The sequence below is a fragment of the Gossypium hirsutum genome, chromosome D11 (assembly GCF_007990345.1).
Source record: "Gossypium hirsutum isolate 1008001.06 chromosome D11, Gossypium_hirsutum_v2.1, whole genome shotgun sequence".
Classification (NCBI taxonomy): domain Eukaryota; kingdom Viridiplantae; phylum Streptophyta; class Magnoliopsida; order Malvales; family Malvaceae; genus Gossypium; species Gossypium hirsutum.
Window position 1 is genome coordinate 24472488 of NC_053447.1, and position 27466 is coordinate 24499953.

General features: G+C 33.3%; 1 protein-coding gene and 1 non-coding gene across 2 annotated transcripts; one reads left to right on the forward strand and one right to left on the reverse strand.

Moving 5' to 3' along the window:
• Positions 1-5567: 5567 nt before the first annotated feature.
• Positions 5568-6055, reverse strand: LOC107911102 (uncharacterized). Its single transcript, XM_016838991.1, has 2 exons — positions 5954-6055; positions 5568-5885 (listed from the first exon to the last, which is right to left on the reverse strand). Exons 1-2 carry the CDS (start codon positions 6053-6055, stop codon positions 5568-5570), a joined length of 420 nt encoding a protein of 139 aa, XP_016694480.1.
• Positions 6056-14130: 8075 nt separating this feature from the next.
• On the forward strand, positions 14131-14237 carry LOC121224044 (small nucleolar RNA R71). Its single transcript, XR_005921507.1, has one exon. It is a non-coding gene; the product is annotated as a small nucleolar RNA R71 (small nucleolar RNA).
• Positions 14238-27466: the final 13229 nt, after the last annotated feature.

Sequence of the window (27466 nt, forward strand, 5' to 3'; positions counted from 1 at the left end):
AAAAAACACGTTTTTTTCTTTGAAATTTCTCTGTTGTTCTTTCAAAGTTTTTTTTTTTTTTGGTATTGTATTCTCTATCTCCTTTTACATTTGTTGTTTTGGTGGCTTTTGTGGCTGAAAAAGAAAGAGAAACAAAAAAATTACAACTTTCTTTTGTTGTTGTTGCTGTCATATTGGTATTTGCTTGCAGGTACGAAGGCCATACGGTGCTGACGTGGAGGACCGACAGTGGTGCTGACGTGGAGAGCGGTGGCGGCGGCTAGGGTTGCTGTTAGGGTTTGCTAGGGTTTTTTTGTTTGTGTGTTAATATTGGGTTTGAGCTAAAGTAAATTAATTTGGGTTAGGTTTTGTGATTGGGTTAATGGGTTTTTGGGTTTTTGGGGCTTGGTGTAATATGGGCTTGTAAAAAAATGAGTTTTGTATTTATTATATTTTCTTTGTGTTTTATTATTTGTTTTTATTTATTTTGATTTGGGGGGGGGGTTTTGGTTTATTTTGGCTTGGGCCCAGGCCAAAGTTGGCCTATTACAAATACATTGTAAATAATTTCTTTTAACATCAATTCATGTCATAATCGATGCAAGTATGATACACAATCAAAATCGAGTCTCAGTCGTGATACACAATCAAAACTGAGTCTCAGTCGAGCTTACGAAAATTCGTAAGTTGACTCGAGGAAGCAGAATGACCAATTTGTAAACTTTTCATAATTTGAGAACAGGTACCCATATCAGGTACCGATACCATTTTTAACTTCGATGCACTAAAAGATATATTTAAATCAAATGGTATCAATACCAAGCTTATTGTACTGATACTTTTCTCTAGGTACCAATACATTTCCTTGGTATCGATACCATTTTCATATTTTGTTACTTTTGCAAAAAAAACAAAGACAAGGTCAAATGTATCGATACCCTTGTAAAGTATTGGTACCCTGATATAGAGTATCGATACTGTAGTCCGATATTGATACCATTTTGGGGTTCAAAGTTTGAAAATTTATGAAAGTTTCTAGGTATCGATATCTCAGTGCCAAACTTGACAAAATCATCCCTTTTGATACTGATTTCATGCATAAACCACAATATACTCAAATAGTGCCTCAAAGCACACTTAAAACCTGCATAAACCATTTCAAAAATCATACCAAAATATGCATTTGATCATTTCAATACAACCAATCCAATATGCGACAATTGGCATCAATTGACATCAAAACTACTTATGACATTGCAAGCTATCCAACATTCATCTCCTCAAATCAATTCATACACAAATATGCAACATTAAGTACCATTCAAACATAACTCATCATGTTACTAAATACATGTAGATATACCATTTTCTATTTACATCACAAGTTCATCATCATCTACAGTTCCAAACCAAAATGAACAAAATAAGATAACATGACAACTCCTAAGTACATGCCACATATAACTAGGTTTTAAATGGGCAAAAGAATTTTAAATCAAGAGATAGATAGTGTGAGTTCTGAGGCGACTCGACCGACACGTTCCGCACATTGAAAAAGTATAGAAAAAAGGAACAACAACAGAGTAAGCATTTCAAAATTCTTGGTAAGTTCATAGGCATAAAATAACAACTTACCTCACTTTACACATAAGTGCAATAAGTAATTTAACTTGACGAATTGGCTTAAACATGGTAACTCAATTCAACAAGATGAGTTCATTGTATAACATATCATATTGCAATACAAACATTTAACATTTCAATTCACTATTATTCACATGAAGTTATCAATACAAAACCATTTACAGTATTCATTCTACATTCAACTATCTACCGATATAAATAACATATCATTTAATTTCCATTTTTCAATTTCCATATACCAACTAGTTCGATAAAATCTAGTAATAAACTCAGTGACATAGGTTGTTACACCCTACCAAAGAGCAACGAAGTGCTAAACAGAGAGCACAAAAGTGCTAATCAGAGAGCACCGAAGTGCTGAACAAAGAGTACAGAAGTGCTAATCAATTAATAGGGCAACCAATAATCCAATTTCATTAATAGTTCAATTCTTATTCTATCATTCTCAATATCATCAATTCAATAATCAAGATATCATTTCATACGTAGCATAGCATGATTTGTCTCAATTCCAAGCCAATTTCACAATTTGACCAAGTTACACTATTTTCAATTTAGTCTTCTATTTCAATAATAAATCAAATTTATACCAATATGATTCAATCAGTCATAATCAGCCATCAATTCATTAAATATCTTAAATTGAAATTCATCATTTCCAATTTACTAGTTAATTTATTATTTCTTTATGATTTAGTTTATACTCATATCTCGTACCAAATTGCAAATAGTTCAAATCACTATCTAACATACACAAATTCATAATTAAATTATATAACAATTTAAATACAATCATACCATATGAACTTACCTGATTGGATCAACAGAAAAATTGAAGCTTTAGGGACTAATAAACAATTTTAACTTTTATGTGATTATCTTTCGTTTAGTTAAATTCTTGATCATGCAATGGTCGAGTGCTTGATAGTTTTTAACAATGGCTTCCTAGCTTTTCTTTGGGGTTTCGAGAAAGTAAGATGATGACCAATTCTTTCTTCTCTTTTCCTTTTATTTGCTATTCATTATTTTAATTTATACTATAATAATACTTTAATTAAAATTATTACATTATTTTCACAAAACATGTGCTTAGTCGTCCACTATAATCTAAAGCGAGCTAATTGCCTTTTTAAACCTTAGTTTAATTACTAATTAAGCCCTTTAACAAATAAAAATCTATAGCGATTAATTTTTATCACTTTTATGATCTAGTCCTTATACCTTAATTAGTCACTAATGCGGCGAAATTACTTATCCAAAATTCAATTTACCTATATAAGATTCGGTTTACGAGAACGAGGTTTCGATACTATATTTTCAATACCACTAACTTTAGGGTCGTTACACTTGTACCTTAGTTAACTATCAATTAAAAAAATTACTAAAACACAATTCAATATATTACTAAATTAGGCTCGTAAATATTAAATAATAATATTTATGAACTCGGATAGCTGAAATGGAATTTGAAACCGCATCTTCCGATCCCACTAAAAAATTGCTAAAAAATTGGGTTGTTATAATAAGTATAAATAATATACTTAAGAAGTTCAATAACATAATTTAAAACTTGAAATATCACAAATAATTAAGAAATTATCCATTTCTAAGTTCTGCTTCAAGGGCATTTAGACTTGATCTTGAAAGCAAGTTGTCTCTACTGTACTGATCCTCGAATTGCCACTTGGAGCTCACTAGTTGGACTTAAAAGAAAATTTTAATAGCCACGAGAGTTAAATAAAAACTTTTAAATAGTTCAATGACTTAAATAAAAACTTTCAAATAGTTTAATAGCCATTTTAAAAATTTTTAAATTAAGTAACTAAAACGTAAACTTACTAATAATTTACCGACCTTAGGTGTAGTTTACCAGAAAAAACCCTAAAATAGAAAAGTTAGGAAAATTATTATATACACTGCTAATGGAGTTTTTTAGACCCCACAAGCGGATTGAGTGTTTAACATGTGTACTATAGAGTGTAGTAACAAAAACACTATTTATATAAATTAATGTGACACTTGTCACACCCTCAATCCACTTAAGAGATTTGCAAGGAGACCGAGAGTTTGGTTAGGCAGTTCATTTGGGGTTCTTCAAATGGGAAGAAGAAGTTAGCTCTTATTAATAGGGAATCAGTATGTCATCCACTCTCTTGTGGTTGTCTTGGTTTGAGAAGATTGGAAGACCAAAATGTTTCCTTTCTCATGAAGTTGGGGTTTTGTCTAGTCACGAACATCAACGCTTTATGGGTGAAAGTTCTTCGATCAAAGTATAGGTTGAAGGACAATTTGCCTGAAAGCATTATGGCAAACAATGGTTCTTTTCTTTCAAAAGTTCTGTTGAAGATATGGCCTTTATTTAGAGACAACCTAATATGTTCGGTGGGGATGGTAAATCTATTTGATGTTGGCTAGATCCTTGGATACTATAAATTGGACCGTTAATAGATTGGATAGCTTTGCATTGGAATTTAGAAGTGAATTGCCGACTTAAAGATATGGTAACTTAGGAAGGTAATTGGAACCTTGATTTGTTTCATAGATGGGTCCTTGAAACTATTATCAGAATTATTGTAAGTATTCCTCCTCCACATCCTGCTGATGGATCAGATAGGATTTCATAGGGGCCGAATTCTAAAAGGAACTTCCAGGTGAAGAGTGCCTATTGGTCACCGAAGGAAGATTATTGGAATCCTAAGGATCCGATGTGGAAAACTTCATGGAACTTCAAAGGCCCTCAAAGAGTTTGACTTTTGCTATGGCTCACTTTCAAAGAACGCCTCCTTACAAACATGGAGCATGTAAGGCGAGGAATTGGTCAAGAAGCATCTTACCCAGTTTGTGGTCATATTGAAGAAAGCATTTTACATGTTCCTAGAGACTGATTGGTGGCTAAAGAGGTTTGGAGACAGGTAATTCCTTCAAGCCTTAATAGCATGTTTTTCACTTCGAACATCTCAGACTGGTTAATATCTAATTTACAATCTCATAACTTGTTGGATTCCTTAGAAGTTAGTTGGGCGAACTTATTTGGTCTTATAAAGTGGAGAATTTGAAAGAACATATATCTTTTTTTATTCCAAGGATCAACATAGGAAGCGACTGAGATTATCAAAGTCTCTATTACGTGGGCGGAACAATTTTGGATTACACATAATGAAGCTTTGAATCAAAGACTTACCATTGTTCAAAGAAATTCTCCTTTGGTAAGTTAGATTCATTTACACACTAATAGAGTTGTTAATTTGAGCACAGGGTATGCTTTTGTAGGGGGAGTGATACGGATTATGGGATTTAATCACTCCATGGGGATGTGTTCAATTTTTGATGTAGAGTTGTAGGGTATCTTAGATGGGTTGACTCTTCTACAAGACCGTGGTTCGAATGAGATTTCAATTCACACTGATAGGCTTGAGGTAGTCCATGCTTTGTAGAGGAGTACTTAAGCTATTTCAAGATCAACGTTGGTTAGGCAGATTCAACAGAGATTACGAAATTTTGAGCATTGGGTGGTTAGACATGTTCCAAGGGAGGCCAATCTTGTCATAGATCGAATTGCAAATATGGTAGTTGTCGATATTAAGGGAGTTAATGTTTTGGCAATTGCTCCTACAGATCTATTAGAAGCTCTTCAAAGTGACAAAGATAATGGTCCTTTTGATTGTACCAGTGTAGTTTAATCTTTTAAGTTTTGTTTTCTTTTCACCAAAAAATATAATTACCCTTAAAGTTATGTTTTTTTTTATTTCAATGATGCATTAAAAATGTCTTTGATTAAATACATAAATTAAAAAACTAAAAATATCTTTTTTTTCTTTAAAAACTTAACTTAAAGCATAATTAATACATAATTTTTATTTTTTTGGTAAATATATAAAGATTAGATAATAGATCTAAGATAACATCAGCAGCTAATTTTCTCTATCTATAACCAGTAACGATTGTCAAAGATCATCCTCCAAAAATTCCCATACATACCTCAGTGGTTCAAAAACAAGAATCAATTGGTCAATCACGCCACCATCTACCTTTACGATGCAATCCACAACTCTGTTGGCCTCCCTCTGAATATGTCTGAACTTAACTTCCCACGATTTCAAACACCACCCATGAATGCCTCTAATTGCATCAACATTACTCACTGTTACCCAACCATTTTGAATGAGTTCAATCAACATAGAATTATCATGTTCTAATTCAATTTGGCTGAAACCCCAATCCCAAGCCAACTTCAAGCCTTCTAGTACAGCTATAGTTTCTACCTGCAAGATATCAGTCAATCCAATTGTCATTTTGAAACCACCAACTAGCCACCACTAGGCCCTCTCACCACCCTTCCAATAACTGCCCTCGGTATATGGCTTGCCACCAAACCATAAACATTAACTTTAGCCCATTGTACCTCAGGCAATTTCCAGCTTCTCATTGTCATAGATGTACAAACCCATTGTTTAGCGAATTCTTTAGTCCCCAAAGATAAAATTATTTATGTTTTTACTAGAGTGACAAGATAAAATTATTTCTGGTCTTCCAAATAAAGCAACAGATAATAGAAAATAAAGTATACCACTCTCCATCAGAAGAAGAAAAATTACCTTTATTCTTAATATTCCGTAGAATCTACCCCTCTTGCCAATAAAAAATTTGTCCCAGCCCCTTGTTGGTACAACTGATTTCGACACCCAGAAGAAAAAAGGAAACCTCTAATAGCATGTATTGACAACTCCACAACACCACAGTTCACAGGCATGGGATTGAGCAATGTCCATGTCTCGCTTGCTCTTCATTTGACAGAAGCCTACCATGGAAAAAAAGCCATCAGACCATTTGGACCCGTTAAGGCGTACGAACCTTCCAAAGTAACATATGTTCCTCGTTATGTCTCAAAACATACTAGAAATGAGATGCTTGTAAGACTCTACCAATTTTTTCTTTGAACCTGAAGACCCCCATAAAAAATTCCGAGCCAGTTTCTCGATCTTGATGCAGTTATAAACCAACTAAAAATCTGATTAAGACAAGTGCACCTATCAGTTAATAGTATAGTTATAGTGAGTAAAGATATCATTCCCACGATGACTAAAAGTATTAGTAATTAACGTCTTTCTATTATTTAATCAACAAATTGAAATGATTGATTAAAACTAAAATTAACTAAAGAATACGATAGAGAAAAAATTAGGGAAACAAATGATTAACAACCAAGAAGCAAAAAAATGCCCAGGAAAGAATCCACCTAGATTTCATCTGTCATTATCAATCTGAATTAAACAATTTCTTCACTTAGTATCTTGATCCGTAAAAATCTCTATATTATGCTAATATCTCTTTTGAGAGTAAGAGCAACTGACTCTAGGTTGATTATGTGAAATTTCTTTCTAATTAAAACCCCTATTATCGCATTAACTCGATCTATAGATCCCCCTATTAGATTTGACTCTAATCCGATAGATTTATGTCGTCCTATTTCTAGGATTGCATGCAACTCCACTCAATTATGCTAGATCTACTCTTAAACAGGGTTTATTCCTCCTCTAATTTAAGCACGATAAACATGGATTAATAGTCTAGAAATATTAAACCAAGAATTAAACACACATAATTGAGAATAAGATTCAAGTATTTATTATGTAAAACAGAAATGAAAAGACTGAATTCGTCATAAGGTTCATCTTCCCTAGGTATTTAGAAAATTAGTTCATAATCGCAAATAAAAAATTCTCAAAGATAGTATAACCATAAGAAATAAAGAAACTCATAATAAAATTTAAAGAAATCAAAAGGAGATCTTCAATCTTGATGGAAATCTGCTTCAGAGTCAGCTCCAATGGTGTTTTTTGAGTTGTTTTCTTCAATATCCTTTGACGACTTACACCCTTCTTATTATCCTTGTCATATATAAATCTTAGAATGCCAGAAAATCTAAAAATTATGTTTTTCCGTATGTTTGGAGTGCGATTTGCAAAATCCACACGACCTGGCACATGGCCGTGTGGCAGTCCTTGTGGCTCACACGACTGTGTGTCCACCTTTTTAGCTCTTGAAACTTGCTCCAAATTCCCATTTCCACTCATTTTTCACTCCTTTTTCTCCCAAATGCTCTCCTAAGTATAGAAACATGGATTTAAAGAATTAATAGCATAGAATTCACCAATTTAAATTAAATAATAATCCAAAAATGCATCAAGAACGGAATTAAAACATGTCACTTTTATCACTGATCAAATATCCCCACACTTAAGCGTTTGCTTGTCCTCAAGCAAAATCCTCAACTCACATTCGAGTTAAATTTTCCCAATTTTTCATTTTCATCTATGATATTTCAAGACAATTTGCGAACAATCATGCATTAGAAATTCAACCAAAAGGACACTAAAGATTTAAGCAGTCGAAGCTAAAATTTTTAAAGCACAAAAACATAGGTGTCTCCCCTTATCTAAATAATGACCTTAAATTCAAAATCAATAAGAATTGAAATTCTTACTAAAGATTCACTCAAAGCACTCAAAGTGTTTAAGGCTCAAGTAATATGCACTCAATAGTCGAACAAGAAATGTCATCACCATAGGCTTGCTTAAAAATCAAATCTCCACCACTATAAAATAAGATGACACACCAATCAAGAGGTCTTTAAAGGGTTGTAACAGGGCTTAGGTTAAGGGTATGGAAAAGGTCAGAATATTCGGTCATAATCAAGATTGAGTTGATAAGTTACCAAACTAGAAAAATAATCAGTTGCTGAATTAACATAATTTACATCAACAAGACTAATCAAGAATAAAAATGAGCTTTTGAACAGAATATGCAACTAACGATTCAAGCTCAATCAAATATATATTTTCATTTTCATTTTTTCTTTTTTTTAGAACAAAAATAAAATTTAGCAATTCAAAAAATGAAATATAGTTAGGCAACTAACCAAATCAAATCTCGACAAAAAGGGAGTCAATAACAATGATAATTTTACAACATACATATGGGTTATGGGTTAATAAAAATGTGTTAGACAAAAAAATGTGTTAGGATCAAATGGGTTTTCTATGGGTTAATTCAATAGGTAAGCTTTTTACAGGTTAAATGGGTTAAATCCTAAGTGCATCTATCATCTCAATACATCAAATCAATAATGTGGTCTCAACAAGCATAATCGAAGCAAAATCTAGAATAAGAAATCAAGTTGACAAACTTGCAAATTTAAAATTTCAAGATAATACTTCAACTCACGGGAAACAACCTAAAATAATAATTTCTGAAAACAACTTACCATGCTTAACTCTCTCGTGACTCAAAGTATATATCAATCAATGCATAAATATCAACAAATAAATGCAATACAACATTCATAAAAATTCCAAATAAAAAAATCACTCTAATGGAGGGTATGAGAAAATTACTTAAACATAAGAAATAATTCAGGGATTTTATCACAAATATACAAACAACCTCCCCACACTTAATATGTACATTATCCTCAATGTAAAAACATATATAAGTATCAAATAAGCACAATATCAGAAGAGACGAAGAGAACTGAAACTGCCATGAGTTTGGATGAAATCTCCAGAATAGGGAAAATCAAAATCGTGGGCAAATCTAAATGAAGTGCATGTTTCCGAGCAAACTAATAAGAATATAAACACAAATAAATGAGAAGATTAAAAGATTAAAAACTTGAAATAAAAAAATATCAAAATAATAAAAATAACAACATAATTCAAAATAAAAATAAAAGTACAAAAGAAAATAAAAATAACTAAAGCAAAGAAAATGAAAATAAATCAGTGATCGTCATCGTGAGATGTGTTGGGATTGTGAGGCGCATGATTAGGAGTAGGATATGGAGATGCTGGTGAATTTGATGCAAATTTGCGTCAATGTTATCGAATCGCTTAAAGCATCGCTGATCAAAGTGATCAAACAGTTAGGAGAGATCCTTGAGTGTAACAGCGCGAGTAGCCGTAGGGTGGCTTGGCGAAGGAGAATGAGGTGGGTCTGCATGGTGAGGAGGATCATCATGGGGAAACTCCTTATCCTCATCCATGTTGTCTCTCAATCATCCTCTATGACTCATAATCGATCAACCCTACGAGATCATCTGTCCAACCAGTGTAAAGGAGGATGTCTGCACTAGAATATTAATGAGGCCAAAATACTTCGCTAGCGAGTCACATAAGGGCCCAAATAGCTAGGACTCTTCCTACTGCGGTCAGACTGATGGAAAAAAGATAGAGTGATGAAGTATGCAAGATTGAAGGGACGTCGCATTGCCATGCTCCAAAGAAAATAAGCATCATATGTACCTACGACCCCGGTGCTCTCCCTCTAATCGGATAATGTATGAGCCAAAATGGCATGGATATAGCGCAGTGCCGGAGGTAGATAAGTTACCTTTAACTGACTTGGGTTATATGGTGTCATAGTCGCAGTAATCTCAGTCCCAACAGAGAGAAAGTGACTGATGGATGTGTCGGTATAACATGGGGAACACCTTAGTACTCATGAACTCCTCGGAATAAAGTCCAAGGGCAGCTCCGAAACCCAGGACACTGAGATAATACGTCGTACCATCGGGTCTAAAGGAGACAGTGCGCAGCTCATCCCACTGCGACATAACTTGCCTTAGAGAGAATGTCGAACAGAACATCAGTATGAGTTTTGAATAAGTGGGCTCGATGATGGTAAATAATCGGTCTCATAAAGCTGTATCAATCAGTGCTCATATTCTATTAGCTAAGTGGACCACCTCTAATGCCTCCCACTCTATGCAACGACCTGAACCCAAGGGTCACTCTCGTAAATACTAATATTGGTCCTCATGTGGAACTGAGATGATTAGAGACACGAATGTCTCACGATTAAGGAAGGAACCGATGATGAGGTCACGCCCGGTGTCTTTCGTTTTTTTGAAGTGGGAATAGGAACCTTAGATTTGCCTCTCGTGTTTGGCATAATGTACCTAAAATAAGAGATAAAAACAAGTATATCAACAGGATAATAGATTAAAAGATCAAATGCACGAAACACACAACAATTATAATGAACACAATGGAGCAATCCAATCAAATGTACAACGAACACCGAACTCGAACCGAAACTAAGACCTAAACTATGCAAAAGAATAATAACAAATCTAGTGTTAATATTCAAATATAATACCTAGCAGTCATCAAAATGATAATATAATAGTAGTAACAACAACAACAACAACAACAACAATACTAATTAAAACTAAACCTAATGTTAATAACAATAATCAAAATAACTATGATAATAAAAATAATCCTAATAAATATATAATACTAATAAACAATATAGTAGTAAGACTAAAACAACACAATTAAAAATAAATAATATTAGTAATAAATAAATACAAAAACAAAAAAGTGGGACCAAATGGTAGGGGTTGATTTGGCAGACAGCGGTGGCATAGGGGAGGTGCACACCATGGCGAAGGCACGACGATTGGTGCAATGAGGAATGGATGACAACAGATCTGGGGTTTTGAGCAACTGTAAGTGGGGAAAGGAGGGGAAAACACACAGAGATCAATTCACGATCAGAGCGACGGTCGAAGACGATAGTTGCTCACGGTTCAGGAAGCACGACCGATGAGAGAGACGGGGGAAACAATGGTTTAAAGAAGGTAAAGATGGGAGGTGTTAGTTTTCGGGTGGGGGAGAGGGTTAAGAAGGAGGGGAAAGAGGTCTAATTTGACAAGGGGAAAGAGATTTGGGGGATGCATATAGGTGGCTAATGGGGTAGAAAAAGAAAGATCAATAGCGAGTCCAGTGTCACGAGCAGTGGAAGGTGATGGGGGTCGGTGGCGTGAAGGTGACTAGTTAGAGAGGAAAGGGTAGGGGCAGCGACGCGGAGAGGAAAATGATAATCTAAAAAAATTAGGGTTTTCATTTTTAAAAGGGAGACACTGTCGTGTATTGGCTCGTTAGGCCACACAGTTGTGTCGTACTCCTATGTGCCTCTAAGCCCGTATTCCATTTCGAGATTTTAAAAAAATTCAGCTTAGGGACTCACACGTCCCAGGTCACTCCCTTGTGTCCAGGACGTGTGTCTCACACGACTGTGTCTCTCGGCCGTGTGTGACACAACTGTGTGCGATCACCCTTCCCTTCTTCCACGCTCGTGTGCGAGGTCGTACGAGTCACACAGTCTCACACATGCCCATGTGACAGGCCGTGTGAGAGTCTCTAGTCTGTATAACTCTCAGTGCCCAAGTGGGGAAAATTAAAATTGAAAAAAAATTAGCTCCAGCATCCACACGGTCGTGTCTCTAGGCCGTGTAGACCACCCCAATTCGTGTGAGCCCTTTTTTTGCAATTATTTTTTCAAAAAAAAAATTGAAGTAATAAATATAAAAATGAAAGTAATCAATTTTTTTGTTTTTTTAAGAAAGTAAAATAAATAAATAACACAAAAATATTTGGGTTGCCTCCTGAGAAGCGCTTATTTAGAGTCTAAGCTCGACTTCTCTTTTTAAGCTCACGATTAAGGCAGATCTTGGAGCCGAAGTTCCTCTCTCCCGATATTAGTTTAACCACCAAAATAAGGTTTGAGACAAGTACTATTTACCTTGAGTGTGTTGAATTCAGAATGTGTTACCTCAACTTTACCGTATGGAAAAATAAATTTTACCATAAATAGGTTAGACCCTCTTGACTTAAACTCTAAAGGAAAAATCCACAGATCCAATATGTCTAACAGCACTTTGTCCCCAACTTTGAATTGGTTCATTCTCTTCACATGCACATCATGAAGTCTCTTTGTTTCTTCCTTATATTTTCTCGGTTTCTCATCATCCTTCATTCACCACTCATCTAGTTCGTTGAGTTGCACCATTCGCTCTTCAATTTTCCTTCGAGTTCTATTACTTTGAATAAAATATGAATCCAACACATTTTCATGATGGATTTCCTACAAAGAACGTTAAGCCACATGACTACTAATATTAATAGAATAATTAGTATCATCTCGCTCACTAGGGACTCTCACAAAATCACGTGCTTGAAGAGTAATATTTTCTTCACCTACACGAAGCACAAGTTCACCAATACCTACATCAATAATAGTTCTCGCAGTGGCTAAAAAGGGTCGACCTAAGATCATAGGTACCTCAATATCCTCATTCATGTCCAACACAACAATATCAATACGGAATATAAATTTATCTAATTTCACAAGTACATCCTCAACAATACCCCTATGATATCTAATTGATCTATCCGCTAATTAAATACTCATCCTAGTGGGTTTGGGTTCCCCAAGACCAAGTTGTTTGAACATCTTATAAGGCATGACATTTATACTAGCCCCTAAATCAGCCAAATCTTTTTCAACATTTAAACTACCAATGAGACAAGGAACATTAAAACTCCCTGGATCTTTAAGTTTGTTGGGTACTTTGTTTTGGATAACGGCCGAGCAAAGTACATTAATCTCCATTATCAACAAGTCATCTAACTTCCTTTTATTTGTTAACAGCTCCTTTAAAAATTTTACATACTTTGGCATCTACGAAAGGGCTTCAACAAAAGGTAAGTTAAGATGTAGTTTTTTTTTAAAGTTCAAGAAATTTACCATATTGTTCGTTTATGCGGTCTCTCTTCAATGCTGTTGAATATGGAATTCGTGGTTTGTATTCTCTAACCACCAGCTTATGCTCTTTCTTACTTTCCTAAACTGCATCACTTTTCACAGCAGTTTCTAGCTTTGACTTCTTTTCCGACTAGACTAACCCTTCCACATTTCGAACAATGATTGCGTGGATTTTCTCCCTTGGGTTAGTTTCGGTGTTGCAAGGTAAGCTACCTTGCGGTCTTTTCGAAAAAAGTTTGGCAAGTTGTCCAATTTGATTTCCAAGCCCATGAATCGATACTTGCTGATTTTTTGGTGTTGTTTTAGTTTTTTGAAATCGAGTTTCTGACACCAAAATAAATTTAGCCAACATCTCCACAAGGTTCGGTTTCTTCTCTTGCTGATAAGGTTTCTAAAAATCTGGAGGGGTTTGTGACCTTAGATTTTCCTAACCGCCCTAAGAAAGATTTGGATGATTCATTTATCCTGCATTTATAAGTATTGCTATATGGGTTATTTTGAGGTCTAGAATTATTACCCAAAAACTCAACTTGCTCATGCTCCATGTTAGACTTCAAGGATGAATATTTTGGATTAATCATATCCACTCCATTTGCATCACATTGCATCACTGGATTTACCTGCTTAGAAAAATTCAAACCATTAAATTTTTTATTCAGTGTTTCCACTTGGCTTGCCAACTTAGCAACTGCATCTATATTAAAAAAACCGGTTGTTTTCATCGGTTTTGTTCTCTTGACTTGTCACTAATAGTTATTCAGTGCTATTTCTTCAATAAACTATTGAGCTTCCTTGGGTGCTTTATTATTCAGTGTTTCACCAACTGTTGCATCAGTTAATTGCCTAGTTGAGAGATTCAAACCATTGTAGAAAGTTTGAACTTGTAACCACAAAGGTAACCCATGATGAGGGCACCTTCTTAACAGATCTTTAAATCTCTCCCATACATCATATAATGTCTCCATATCAAATTGAACAAAAGAAGAGATGTCATTTCTCAACTTAGCTGTTTTGGCCAGTGGGAAGTACTTCAACAGAAACTTTTCAGTCATTTGATCCCAAGTTGTAATAGAATCTCATGGAAGTGAATTCAACCATTGTTTTGCCTTACTTCTCAAAGAGAATGGTAATAGCAATAAGTGTATGGAATCATCAGAAACGCCATTGATCTTGAATGTGTCACAAATCTCTAGAAAGTTAGTCAAATGAGTATTTGGATCGTCATCTTGCAAACTATCAAACTAAACATATTGTTGTATCATTTGAATTGTGTTCAGCTTCAGTTCAAAATTCTTTGCAGTTGTGGCAGGTCTCATAATACTCGATTCAGTCCCAATTAGAGTAGGCTTAGCATAATCATACATACTCGGAGGAGCAGGAGCTGTAGGAGGTAGTAGATTATTGTGATTATCACCCATCTCCAAGTAATATCCTTTTCCTTATGATCGTCTACTATATTCAATTGCCATTTCCTTTCTTCTTTAACCTCTCTACTATTTCTATGAGTAGTCTTTTCAATCTCATTATCAAAAAGTAATGGATCTAACGAGTTTCCTCTAGTCATAAATCAAAAGAACCTGCCAGAAGCAAACAAACAAAAAATTAAAATATAAAAATTAAATTAGAAATAAAAATAAAAAAATGGCTAAATTAATAAAAATAAAGTTTTCCTAATATTTCAATCCCCGGCAACAGCGCCAAAAACTTGATGCAACCGTAAACCAACTAAAAATATGACTAAGGCAAGTGCACCTATCAATTATTAGTATAACTACTTTGAGCAAAGATATCTTTCCCATCAGGACTACAAGTGCTAGTAATTACCATCTTTCTATTATTTAACCAAAAATTTGGAGTGATTGATCAAAACTAAAATTAATTAAAGAACAAGGAAAAGAACAAATCAGGAAAACAAACGATTAACAACTAAGAAACGAAACAATACCCAGGAAGGAATCCACCTAGATTTTATCTGTCATTATTAATCTGAATTAAACAATTTATCCACTTAGCATCTTGATACGTAGAAATCCCTATATTATGCTAATATTTCTTTTGAGAGTAAGAGCAACTGACTCTAGGATTGCATGCAACTCCACTCAATTATGCTAGATCTACTCTTAAGCAGAGTCTATTCCTCATCTAATTTAAGCACAACAAACATGGATTAATAGTCTGAAAATCGTAAACCAAGAATTAAACACACATAATTGAGAACAAGATTCAAGTATTTATTGCATAAAACAGAAATCAAAGACAGAATTCGTCATAGGGTTCATCTCCTCTAGGTATTTAGAAAATTAGTCCATAATCCCAAATAAAATATCTCAAAGACAATATAACCACAAGAAATAAAGAAACTCATAATAAACTTCAAAGAAATCAAAATGAGATCTTCAATCTTGATGGAAATCTACTTCAGAGTTGACTCCAATGGTGTTTTTCGAGTTGTTTTGTTCAATATTCCTTGACGGCTTACTCCTCTCTTCCTAGCATTGTCATATATAGGTCTTAGAATACTCAAAAAACCTAAAAATTACATTTTTTTTCGCTTGTTTGGAGTGCAATTTGTGAAATCCACACGGTCTGGCACATGGCCATGTGGTAGCCTGTGTGGCTCACAAGACCGTGTGTCCATCCTGTTTGGAATGGCTCAGCCCGTGTGGCTCGTGAAACTTGTTCTAATTTTTTGATTTTTGCTCATTTTTCTCTCCTTGTTCTCCTTAAATAGAAACATGACTTTAAAGGATTAAAAGCATAAAATTCACCGTTTTACATTGAATAATCATCCAAAAATACATTAAGAACGAAATTAAAACATGTTACTTTGATCACTTATCAGATCTCTTGGCAATTAAAAATAGGAATACGAGTCATTGCCATAAAAAAATTGGTATAGCCATTAAGACTAATTTAACCAAGGTGACTCTTATGGCTAAGGATAATTTTGAACTTTATCTATGATGAACTGAAACGAATCAACTCCAACTCGACCATATATTAAAGGCAATCCCAAGTATCTTCCCAGATTACTAACTTTAGAGAAACCAAGTTTGGCATAAAGCCTTAATTATTCCTCCATATTAACATTATTCAAGAAATAAACTTGAGTCTTTTGTTGATTAACCCGAAGCCTAGAGAAGTAACAGAGAGTATCCAACACATACTTCAGACAGTCAGCACCTTTCATATCTGCCCTACAAGAAGTATTAGATCATCCGCAAAAAAAATGAGACACTCTTGGACCTCTACAAGAAAGCATGAGTGGTTCCCAACAATGTTGTTCGACTACCATATAAATCAACTGTCCCAAACATTCTATACCTAAAATGGATTAAATTACTTCATGACCTTCCCATTCCAAGGTAATTGCATGGATGATACCGAAACGCAATCCATTATAATCCTCATCAGAGCTTCCGAAATTCTCGCATCAAGCAAAGTTCCTCGTAACAAATCCCATCTAACCCGATCACAAACTGTCTCCATATCGACCTTTACAGCTATCTAGCCCTTCTTACTCTTTGTATTTTTCATTGTATGAATAGCTTCTTGTGCCACTACTATGTTATCCGATGTGCTTCGTGATGCAATAAAACTTGACTGATTTTGCTTTACCAAAATTTGCATTCCTCGACGAAGGTAAATAACAATTAATTTAGTGATGACCTTATATAACACGATACAAAGACTAATTGGGCAAAATTGATTAATAGTTTCTACACCAATGATTTTAGGGATAAGAACTAGAAGAGTTCTATTGAGATTTGGCTCTAAAATCCCTCCACTAAAAACTTCTTTAACCATTTCAAAGACACTTCCGCCTACAATATGCGAATTATCTTTATAAAATTTTGTATGAAAACAGTTGATTCCCAGTGATTTTAGAGGGGCATTACTAAACATAAAATGTTTGACTTCTTCCATAGACACCTCGCAAGAGAGCATTTAAAGAAATCCCACTTTAATCCTCAAAAAGCGCCCCTAAATTGGGTAATCTCCAAGCTGGTAATCATATGCATGCTTCCTTAACTGCTCACTATCGAAGCACCACTCTGACTCATCAATTTTCAAAGCCTCAATTCTATTCTACTTCTTCATTTTCATATTACGACCATGGAAATATTTTGTGTTTTGATCACCATTCCAAAGCAATTCACATCGTGACTTTTGGAACCATAGAAGCTCCTCTTGATGTAATTTTTTTTCAATATCTAAGCGAATTTCCATTTCTTTTTGTTTTAAACGTTCAGAACAACATCGTTCTAACCTTTCCTAAACCCAATCCAACTTTCTCAACACCCTCCTTTTTGTGAAAAAATATTCCCAAACACTATCTTATTCCAATCTTTAATCTACTGAGTTAACCTCTCCAAATTCTCTATAATACTAACATCAAATCTCCAGGGTTTTGCAATAACATCACGAAACTCTAGATGAGTTTGCTAGCTTGCTAAGAAACGAAAGGGCCTCTCACCATCTCCTCATTTAGTCATACTAGCCGAAACAAGGATTGGTCGATGGTTTGATTTCAACCTATAAAAGTGTCGAACATAGTAATTAGGTGCAAAGGATAACCAAAGATCATTACCTAGGGCTCTATCTAAACGTTAAGAAAGATTGTCGTTGCTCCAAGTATATATCAATCCCTGAAACCCAAAATTTAAGAGTTCCTATTGAAACACTAAAGACTTAAAGTGGTTACAGCCCAAATTTTGAGCCTCTGCCCTTCACGCCTTTCTTCACAGCTTAAAGCGACATTAAAATCCCCAACAAAAACCCATGGTTCCACCACTTCAGCAGCTATTACTTCCAAGTTATTCCAGAGTTCTTGTCTTGTATTACATTGAGGACTTGCATAAATTGTAGTGCACAAAAAGGAGTTCAATTCCCATCAACCCAAATTCTCATATGTATAAATAGTGTATGCACCTTCAAGATATCAACAATAATATCATCATTCCATAGCAGCCATATACCCTCAGCAAATCCCATGGCTTCCACTCTAAAAGAATTTTCAAACCCAAGCTTAGCTATCACTGAGTCAGCTTTACATCCGTTGATTCTTATCTCAAATAAAACAACAAAATCTGGTTCAAATTCCTTTTTACATTTGACAAAGAAATTTCGAAAATGGGGATGCCCACACCCTTGACAGTTCATACTCCACACCTTCATACTCCACACGTTGAAATTTCCCATCAATTTGCACTTTCGAGACCAACGGTTTTCCCAAATCAATAAAGGCTGCAAGCCTCACGAATTGACCTCCAGAAGTACTATCAATATTTTAGTCAATTTTTGCAATCGTCCCTATCATATTACCAATAAACCGTAGACAGCTTTTAATATACATACCTTCTAGCAGCCCAAGCAATCTAATCCAAACCAACAGGCTTGACGGATAAGGTTGATCCGTTGAAAATGTCGGGGTCCAGGGTCTCACTGCCAGATAGTGCCCAAATATTGTCATGGTCCACTAGACAACACCTCTAAATATTCCTCATCAGTTTGAAATTTGACCAAGAAATAATCATATTCAAGGTCTGATCTGCAAAGGTTGATTTGTTCTCCAAATTGCCAGCAATTTGTTAACCATGGCAAAATATGAAATTTTCCTCCCAAGTAGCTTAACAATCACTATTATTGGCATTCGCTTAGCAATGAAATGATGTACCCGATTAGGGAAAGTTATTGATGGCACACCATCCATGATCACCGTATTCACGTCCCCATCCTCCAATTCGAAATCCTCCTCTTACTGCATATTAGCCCCTATAGAAGCACTTCCCATCAACTTTTCTTTCCATGATACAAGTTGAGTACCAACCCTATCCACTCTAATCCCTTTTTCGTTTACCACTAGGTCATCAAGATCCAGTGATTCGTACGTCCTACATTTAACCTTCTTTGTTGACCTTCCGACGTCGATTGCAGAATCCATCGTTTTCAAACTTTTAAATTTGCTTTCTATATTTGAATAATAAATAATTTTTATTGTTGAGAGAAGAAAATAAAACAATATCTTTTATAAATGTTACAATTTATTAAAGTTTTTTATAAAAATAAAAAATAATAAAATAAATAACATTATTAAAAAATAAACAATCATTTAAATTTTACAATTTCATTATAGATTTACTAAATTTTATTATTTAATAATAGTATCAATGTTGAAAATAACAAAGTGAAGTTATCAAATATAGTCCAATTCTTAATACAACCAACTCATGCATCATATATACACAAATTTCAAGTCGAAAACTAACTGGAAATTTCGGAGTCAAATTTTATTTATCACTTTTGAAAAGAAGTTATAATCTATGAATTTATTGGTTACAAAGAAGACTCAGTTGATTCTTCTCTTTGATGGGTCTTCGATCTAAGGACCATGTAGACTTAATCTTGGATGGATACGAGTCATTTCACGGATCGTTGAGACTTGACCATAAGTAATTGATGTTCGCTTCAAGGGTTGTCGAGACTTGATCTTGAAAATGTGTTCGGAGATAGTTTAGACCCAAGGGTCTTCGAGACTTGATCTTGGATGGATGGTTTTGCTTCAAGGGTCATTGAGACTTGATCCTTACAATGGATTTTGTTTCTTTTGCTGCAATGGAATTGGGAAGGTTTTGATCTAAGGGTCGTCTAGACTTAATATTAGATGTAAGGATGATTCTGTTTCAAAGGCTTTCTAGGTTTGATTTTGAAAGAATGAGTTTAGATCCTTTCAATCGATTGAACAAGATCAAAAAGCCACTTTCTTTAAAGCTAATGTAGTGTTCATCATAATTTCTTTGAGTTCTTCAAAAATTTTTGAGACTTTTTGAGATTTTGGAAAGAACTTCTAATCTTCAAAATCTTCTCCTCAGACTTCAATTTCCAAATGGATTTCTAAACTTGTGGAGTTTTTGAATGGCTTAGAAGTGACCTCATATTATAGCGTTAACCACTCCAGTTAAAAGAAGTTCTTGTGGAATATAAACTCTTCATTTGAAGTGATCCAAAAAGATAAACTCTTTTGTTATTTATTTAATTTATTTAGAGATAAAATAATTGTTTCTACCTATTGTTGTTTCATTAATTTGAAAACTATTAATGAAAGTGCTTGACTACAGTGGCCACTACAGCTTGACACTGCAAAAACTGTGCAAAAAAACACAAAGAACACCAAAGTTTATTTACGCAATTCAGTTTCCCTATGTCTACGAACCCTAGCTCAGTAAGTAATTCCACTATCTTTAATCCACTATCACTCCCTAAGTATAGAGATTTCATCTTTGTACCTAAAGGCTAGAACACTCACCTCCGAATTATCCCCCTGAGAACTTGGGCAATAAACACTCAACAATGTTTACAATATAGTTTGCACTCTTTCACAAAAATTGTTCCTCAATGAACAAATTAAAGTGTTTCAATAAGCTATAATACAAAACCTAGACAATCCCCAAATTATATATCAATTTCGGCTTGGCTAACATAGAATCTAAGTGAATACAAAATAACTCCTTGAAAATAACTATTACAATATCAACATTCAAAGAACAAGCAATCGGAGATATGATCTCCAAAACAACAACACAATCTTGATCAAATCTCTACATTCTAAAGGTTGAATTGATTCACTCGTATCCAATCCAATCTTCAAAGGCCAAGGATTTCCATAGATGGAACATAGTATCTTCAACAAAACAACACATTAACATGTCTATAGATAGAACATAGTATCTTCAATTAAACTACCTCAATGGTAGCCTGCAGTGGGCATTGCCGACTGCCACTCATTTTCATTCTTCACATCTTGCCTTAACAATAATTATTTAATATTATCACTTACTTATTTTTAATTTAATTAGTGACAATATAAATTTTTATTATTTATCTCTCAATTAATTTAAATTAATTAAAGAATAATAATTATGAGATTGTATATGATGTCATTATTTTTACTTGTAGTAATTTTGGCTTAACTTACGGTAATTTTAACTTGACATGTGACACTTTGTAATTGTTCTAAAAAAATTAATCTACAAATACCCTTTTAAGACTTGATCTCGTACACAAACTTAATTGTATGTAGTAAGTGAACTAGTATTGAAATTTAATTTGTTGTCATAAGTATCTTTTTTAATGAAATTTCATAAAATAAAAAAACTTTAACTGCTTTGAAATCATGGCTGAGAAAGTTTTCATATTATAAAACCACATAAAAGCTTAAGTCATTAAACCATGAAACCTTTCTGTAGCTGAACAAGGTATTTTACTTTGACCAAACTTCAATTCTTAAAGGAATCTGATTGTAGGAACAATTTTTTCCTTATCCCTTGTAAATGTCAAATATAGAGTTGTAATCCTATGCAAACTCGTAGACCTTGATTTGTAGTCTGAGAAAAATTGCATCGTGTTTCTATTGAAATTAAGACCCTTTAATTGACAAATATTTTATCAACTTTATCTCATTAGATTGACATCCAAAAGCAATTAAAAGTTATAGTCGATGATAATGTAGAACTCGTATTTGTTTTCCTACAAAAGCAAGGTTCGACTATTGAATTTTATACCAATCTAATCGATATTTCCTCCTTATTATACCGATTGTTGTTGTTTTTCTTTCTCGAAAGCTCAAGTAGAGAATTTGAAGTCAATTGTGTTATAACTCATGACTATCGATCAACACGGTAAGTGATAGAACATATGGCATTCGTGATGACCAAGATGGATCAATTCCAAATTTTGGAAATCAATTTGGAGAGAGAAAGATTTGTTCTGAGCTTCATAAAATCAACATGGAAAGGGAAAATTAATTCTAAACTTTGCAACATCAATATGGTACAGGAAGATCAATTTCGAACTTTGCAATATCAATATGGAGACAATTCTGATCTTAACAACATCAACATGGTGGAAGAACATGCAATGTCCATCATGACCAATGACAATTAATCTCAAACTTCACAACTTTCTCATGGTTGATAAATAAAACATGTTGCGCTTATTAGAAATCTGTCTTAGACTTTGAAGTGTCAATATAGTGAGAGGAAGAGCATGTGCCAAGGAAGTTCCATCTTAGACATAGAAACACCAGGGTGGCGAAAATAACTTATGCACACCAAAGATTATCCATCTAGATTTTGAGGCACCAAGGTGGTGAAGATAGCTCATTCATCGTTGGTGGCAACCAAACCTTAGATTTTACAAGAGTCCATATTGAAATAGTGAAAGTCTATTTGTTTTGATGCATCCAGATGGCAGGAAAATTCATTCAACATTTTGCAACATCAAGATGGTGAAGCATATACCAAACATAAAGACCAAGGTATATCCATCGAAGCACTAAGATAATTGAAAATCAAGCCTGCACCAAACTGAATGACTAATGATTAGTCTCATTATTTATTATTACATCATGACCCAGAGTAGATTTGTTTTCCAACTCGATATGGAGGTTAGGTTTTGAAAACTCAAGCCCTTAAGCTTTTTCTTAGAACTTGATTTTACCAAATTTGTTCTCCAAGGCAGATTCATTTCCAACTTGAGGTGGAAGTCCAGCTTTGAAATCCAATACACTTTGAAGTTCAGCTCTAGGGATCTTTTTTTTTTGTGGTGGTGACTGAACCTGGTGATAAAACCAAGCTCATGCTTAAGAGCCACATCATTTTGGAAGAACTGTTTATGCTTATGATTAAGAGCATCGTCATTTATTTTGGATGAATAGTTTAAGCTCGTGCTTAGGAGCATCATCGTTTAGGCTGAACAGTTTAAGCTTGTGTTTAGGAGTATTATTGTTTTGGATGAATTGTTTGGGCTCGCGCTTAGGAGCAATATTATAGTTTAAGCTCGTGTCATAATGACCAATTCCAAGTTTGATTATGCTACTTATTCTTCTTCTTGGAGTTCCATGATTTTATCTCAAATTTATTAAATTGAGCCATTTCGGGAAGTCAAACTGAGAGGCTTCCGAGAATGGTTATGATAATGAATTAGAGTGGCATTAAATAGAAATTAGACATTAATTAGAGTTAGTAAGGGGTAATTTAGAGGGTTTAGTAGTTATGACTTATGGACTAAATTGTAAGTTTATCAAAATTATTAGGATCAATGTGTGAATATTAGAAAGCATGATTTAGCATATTAAAGGCCATTATCTTGTAAATATCACAAGCCTTTAATAGAAATGTGCCTATTTTTAAATTTGTAAGAGAGGGAACAGTTAAGGGAATTATTTTCCATGATCATTTTTCCAAAGAACGACACATACACACACACACACAATTCTCTCAACTCTTCAGGCCTTTTCAACTTGCAATTTTGGTTTCCATTTATGCAAGTTTGAATTTAAGATTGTTTTTCAATAAAATATTTTATTAAACAATGATTTTATATCAAGATTTTTTAATATTTCCCATGGCTTTCTCTTAAGTCACAATAGATTTTGGTGGAGGAGAAAGGAATTAATTTTTGAATTCTTTGCTAAATTTTTTATTTCTACAACAGGGTAAAGTGTGTTCCAACATTAATTTGTAATCCTTGAAACATGAGTTTTGATTTTATTTTTACTTTTCCTTTACTTTTGAGATTTTTCATGTAAATAGAGAAAGCATTGGTCCGAGTTTTCCTTGATGTTTGTGAGTTAGATTACTGTTAGAAATGAGGTTAGAATGTAGCGTGATAGCTTAAATTTAAGTTAGAGAGAGGTTTGATTAAGGTTTCTTAAGTTGTCATTGTTGAGAGCTTTTAGAAGTTCTAAAAAGAGTGTGTGTTTGTTCATGAGGGGTTGGTGGTTTTTGAGAGCGTAAGAGTTTCTATTCCACGTTTAGGTTTTAGGTACAGTTAAGTTAGATTGTATTTCTCTTAATATTTTTATAGAAGTTAGAAAGTTCTCACTGTAATGAATTGCATCTCATTAATAGTTTTAGGTGGTTTTAATGTTTGATTATATATTTCTAAATTTTTTTATCATTTCAATTGATTGTTGTAGCCAAGGAAGTGGAAGACATCAAAGGCCAAGGGAAATTTTATTGAGGCATGACAATTTAGTTTGTACTAGCTTAAACAAAATTCCTAGTATAATTTCTTTAAGTGATTTAGTTTAGGATGTTTTTGCTGATGGCACATTATAATTTGATTTTTTGTTGATGATACACTGTTATATAATTTTATTGGATGTGCCATGTTAATGAGTTGAATAATTATAGTGTGATATGAAGGCAATGCTTGAACATGGGTTGAAATGAAGCTAAAGCTACATTGTTGATGATGATATATGAAGATTTATATCAAATATGGATAACACGTGGTGTTCCCAATATGTGTTTTAATTCTAAAAATTTATATCCCCTATTAACCAAATATGGATACAAGCAAAGATAAATGGATTAACTCTTAAACCTTAAACCCAATATTACAAGTCAAAAAAGCAAAAAAGAGTTTGAGAGAATTTTGTGTTTTTTTTTCCTTTGGAAAAATGATTGTGGAAAATAACTCTTTTAACCATTCCCTCTATTACAAATTCATAAATAGGCATATCGCTATTAACGCTAGGGATATTTACAAGATAAGGACCTTTAATTTTCTAAATCATGCTTTTAATATCTACATATTGACCTCACCAGTTTTGCTAACCTTACAATTTAGTCCATAAGCTTTAACTACAAAACTCTCTAGATTAACCTTTTATTAACTTTAATTAATGTCTAATTTCTATTTAATGATACTCTAATCCACTGTTGTACCCCATTCTCAGAAACCGCGCTATTTTGATAAGTCAGATTGATGGTCAGCTCCTTGATAAATGTTGTAGGATTATGGTTTGACCTAGGTGTATGAAGGTTGAGTTACATAATTAACTTGTGTCAAAACCACTAGTTATTATAATTTGAAAACTGGGGATCGACTTTTAAAAATGAAAATGGGAGTCGCCACCGATCTTTTATTAAGGTGTGATCGGATCACCTTGAAAATAATTTTTTCGTCTGCGAAATTTTGAAAAAATAGATTCGGGAGTCGATTACGCACGACGAAGGGTTAGCACCCTCGTGGCGCCTAAAATTGGTACCGAATTGATTTTTTAATGTCTTAATGTCGAAACCTTGAAAATATTTTAAATACGTTCCTTGATGAAAAAAACTTGGACAAACTAGATTGAATGATGAGACGCACTTATCTCGACGAAATAAATTATCACACCCAGTGAGTTAGGGTGTTACAATTCTATCTTCGAAATTAAATGTGTACCTTTTTTATGAAGATCATGAGTTTAAAGAAGGTTACTTGATTGTTTAAGTCAATCGAGAAATCAGAATCCAGTAAGTTAGGGTTCAATTTCTTGAAATTCTTAAATCTCAAATATTGCCTTTATTTTAAAATTGAGATGACTAAATGCCATATCCAGTAAGTTAGGATCCGACATCTTGAAATCAACAAAGTTTTATTTTGAAATTATACGGTTTTAACAAAATAAGCATTTGGTTATTTAAATTCATCGAGAAGAATTGAAATAGAATGATTGTAGTGCTTTGATAAAACACAATTTTTACAAATATAACATGATTGAAAAGGGATGTATGACGTAAAAGATAATATATAATCCAAACACAAATCAAAGAATAATGAACAAATAATAAATTAATACTAACAAAGATAGCAAAAATAATTTTAATCGTACATTATGTCAATATCAATATCAGCATTCGAAAGTTATTAATCTAAAAGAAGATAAAATGTAACTAATTTAAAAAGAGAAAAGGAATTTGAACTTAGCAAAGTATTTACACAAAATTAAAAAAAATAATTTACGAAGATTTGAAATAATTTTGTAATAGAATTAAAAAAATGAATACAAATGTTTAAATGAATTTTAAAGAAAGAATTATAAGAAAAAAATAAAATAAAATAAAAAGAATAAATCACAAAATTAGTATATGTGTTTTAAATTAAATAAGGAATACATACAAAATGGAATATTTAATATAAATAATATATATTTATATAATAATAGAAATTTTAAAAGACATAAAATATTTATATAGAGAAAATAGGTAAAAATTTACAATTTGAAATTAGTGGTATATTATTATATACATACGTATAAAAAATATTTAGTATAAATTGTATATACATATAAAATAGAATTGGAATTATGAAATATTATTGTATAAATCTTTAAATTTAAAAATATACATATATATGGTTTTTTTAAAATAATCATAAAATGTGTACAAATTTTACTAGTCAAACATAAAATCTATAAAATAATATATTACAAAAAAATAAATAATAATATTTGGAAAACACAAAAAAGATACTATATAACAAAATAAAAATGAATATATATAACGACTAGGGAAATTGATGAATAATAAAATAATTAATAGTGACCAGTAATAATAATAATAATAAACCAGTTTATTTAGTAAACAAAAACAATGGATTAATTTAGAAATAAAACCAAATCCTAGGGGCAAATTTGAAACAAATAAACAAACGACTGAATTGAGCAACGCTAAACATTAAAGGGACCATTGCTGCAATTAGACATGCAAATTCAACATTTAAATCCAAACAACGAAAATGACGTCGCACAACTATGGATCAAATTGAAATCAAAATAAAAAAGCGATTCAAATTAAAAATATTGAAGAAAATCAAATCGAAACACCACAAAACAAGAGGGACTTCTCGGGCAAATAGACCAAACGCCCAAAGTGCGCGGATCCTTCCCTCGGGTCGGGTCACCGCGCGGGTCGAGGGCTATCAAATGAAGTCGTTTTTCAACGCACATAAATGTCCCATTAAAACCTAATTAGCAACCTTTTTTCATTTAAAACAAAAGTTAAAAAGAAAAAAAAGAACCCTAGCCCCCCTTTTATTCTATATCTACTCCTATATATATATATCCATCTGATAAAAAAACAGAAAAAGGAAAACAATATAAATCGAAAAGAGAATCGAAAAAGAGGAAAACAAAAGAAAACCTTGTTTTTGTATTGATTTTGTTCTTGATACAATATGCCTCTCTGTGTGTGTGTTTTTGTGTGTGTATTCAATCCCCCCCTTTACAAATTTTTGAAAATGGCCTTATATGGCCGAAAAACAACAGGATAAAAATAAAAAGAAAAATTACAGAAAAAAATCTCGTATTATTTTCTGTCCTTTCTTGCTATTTTCGTTGTTGTTTTGTCTGCCTCTATCTATTGCAGGTACGGAGGCCAGCTGGAGGAGGGCGCGCATGGAG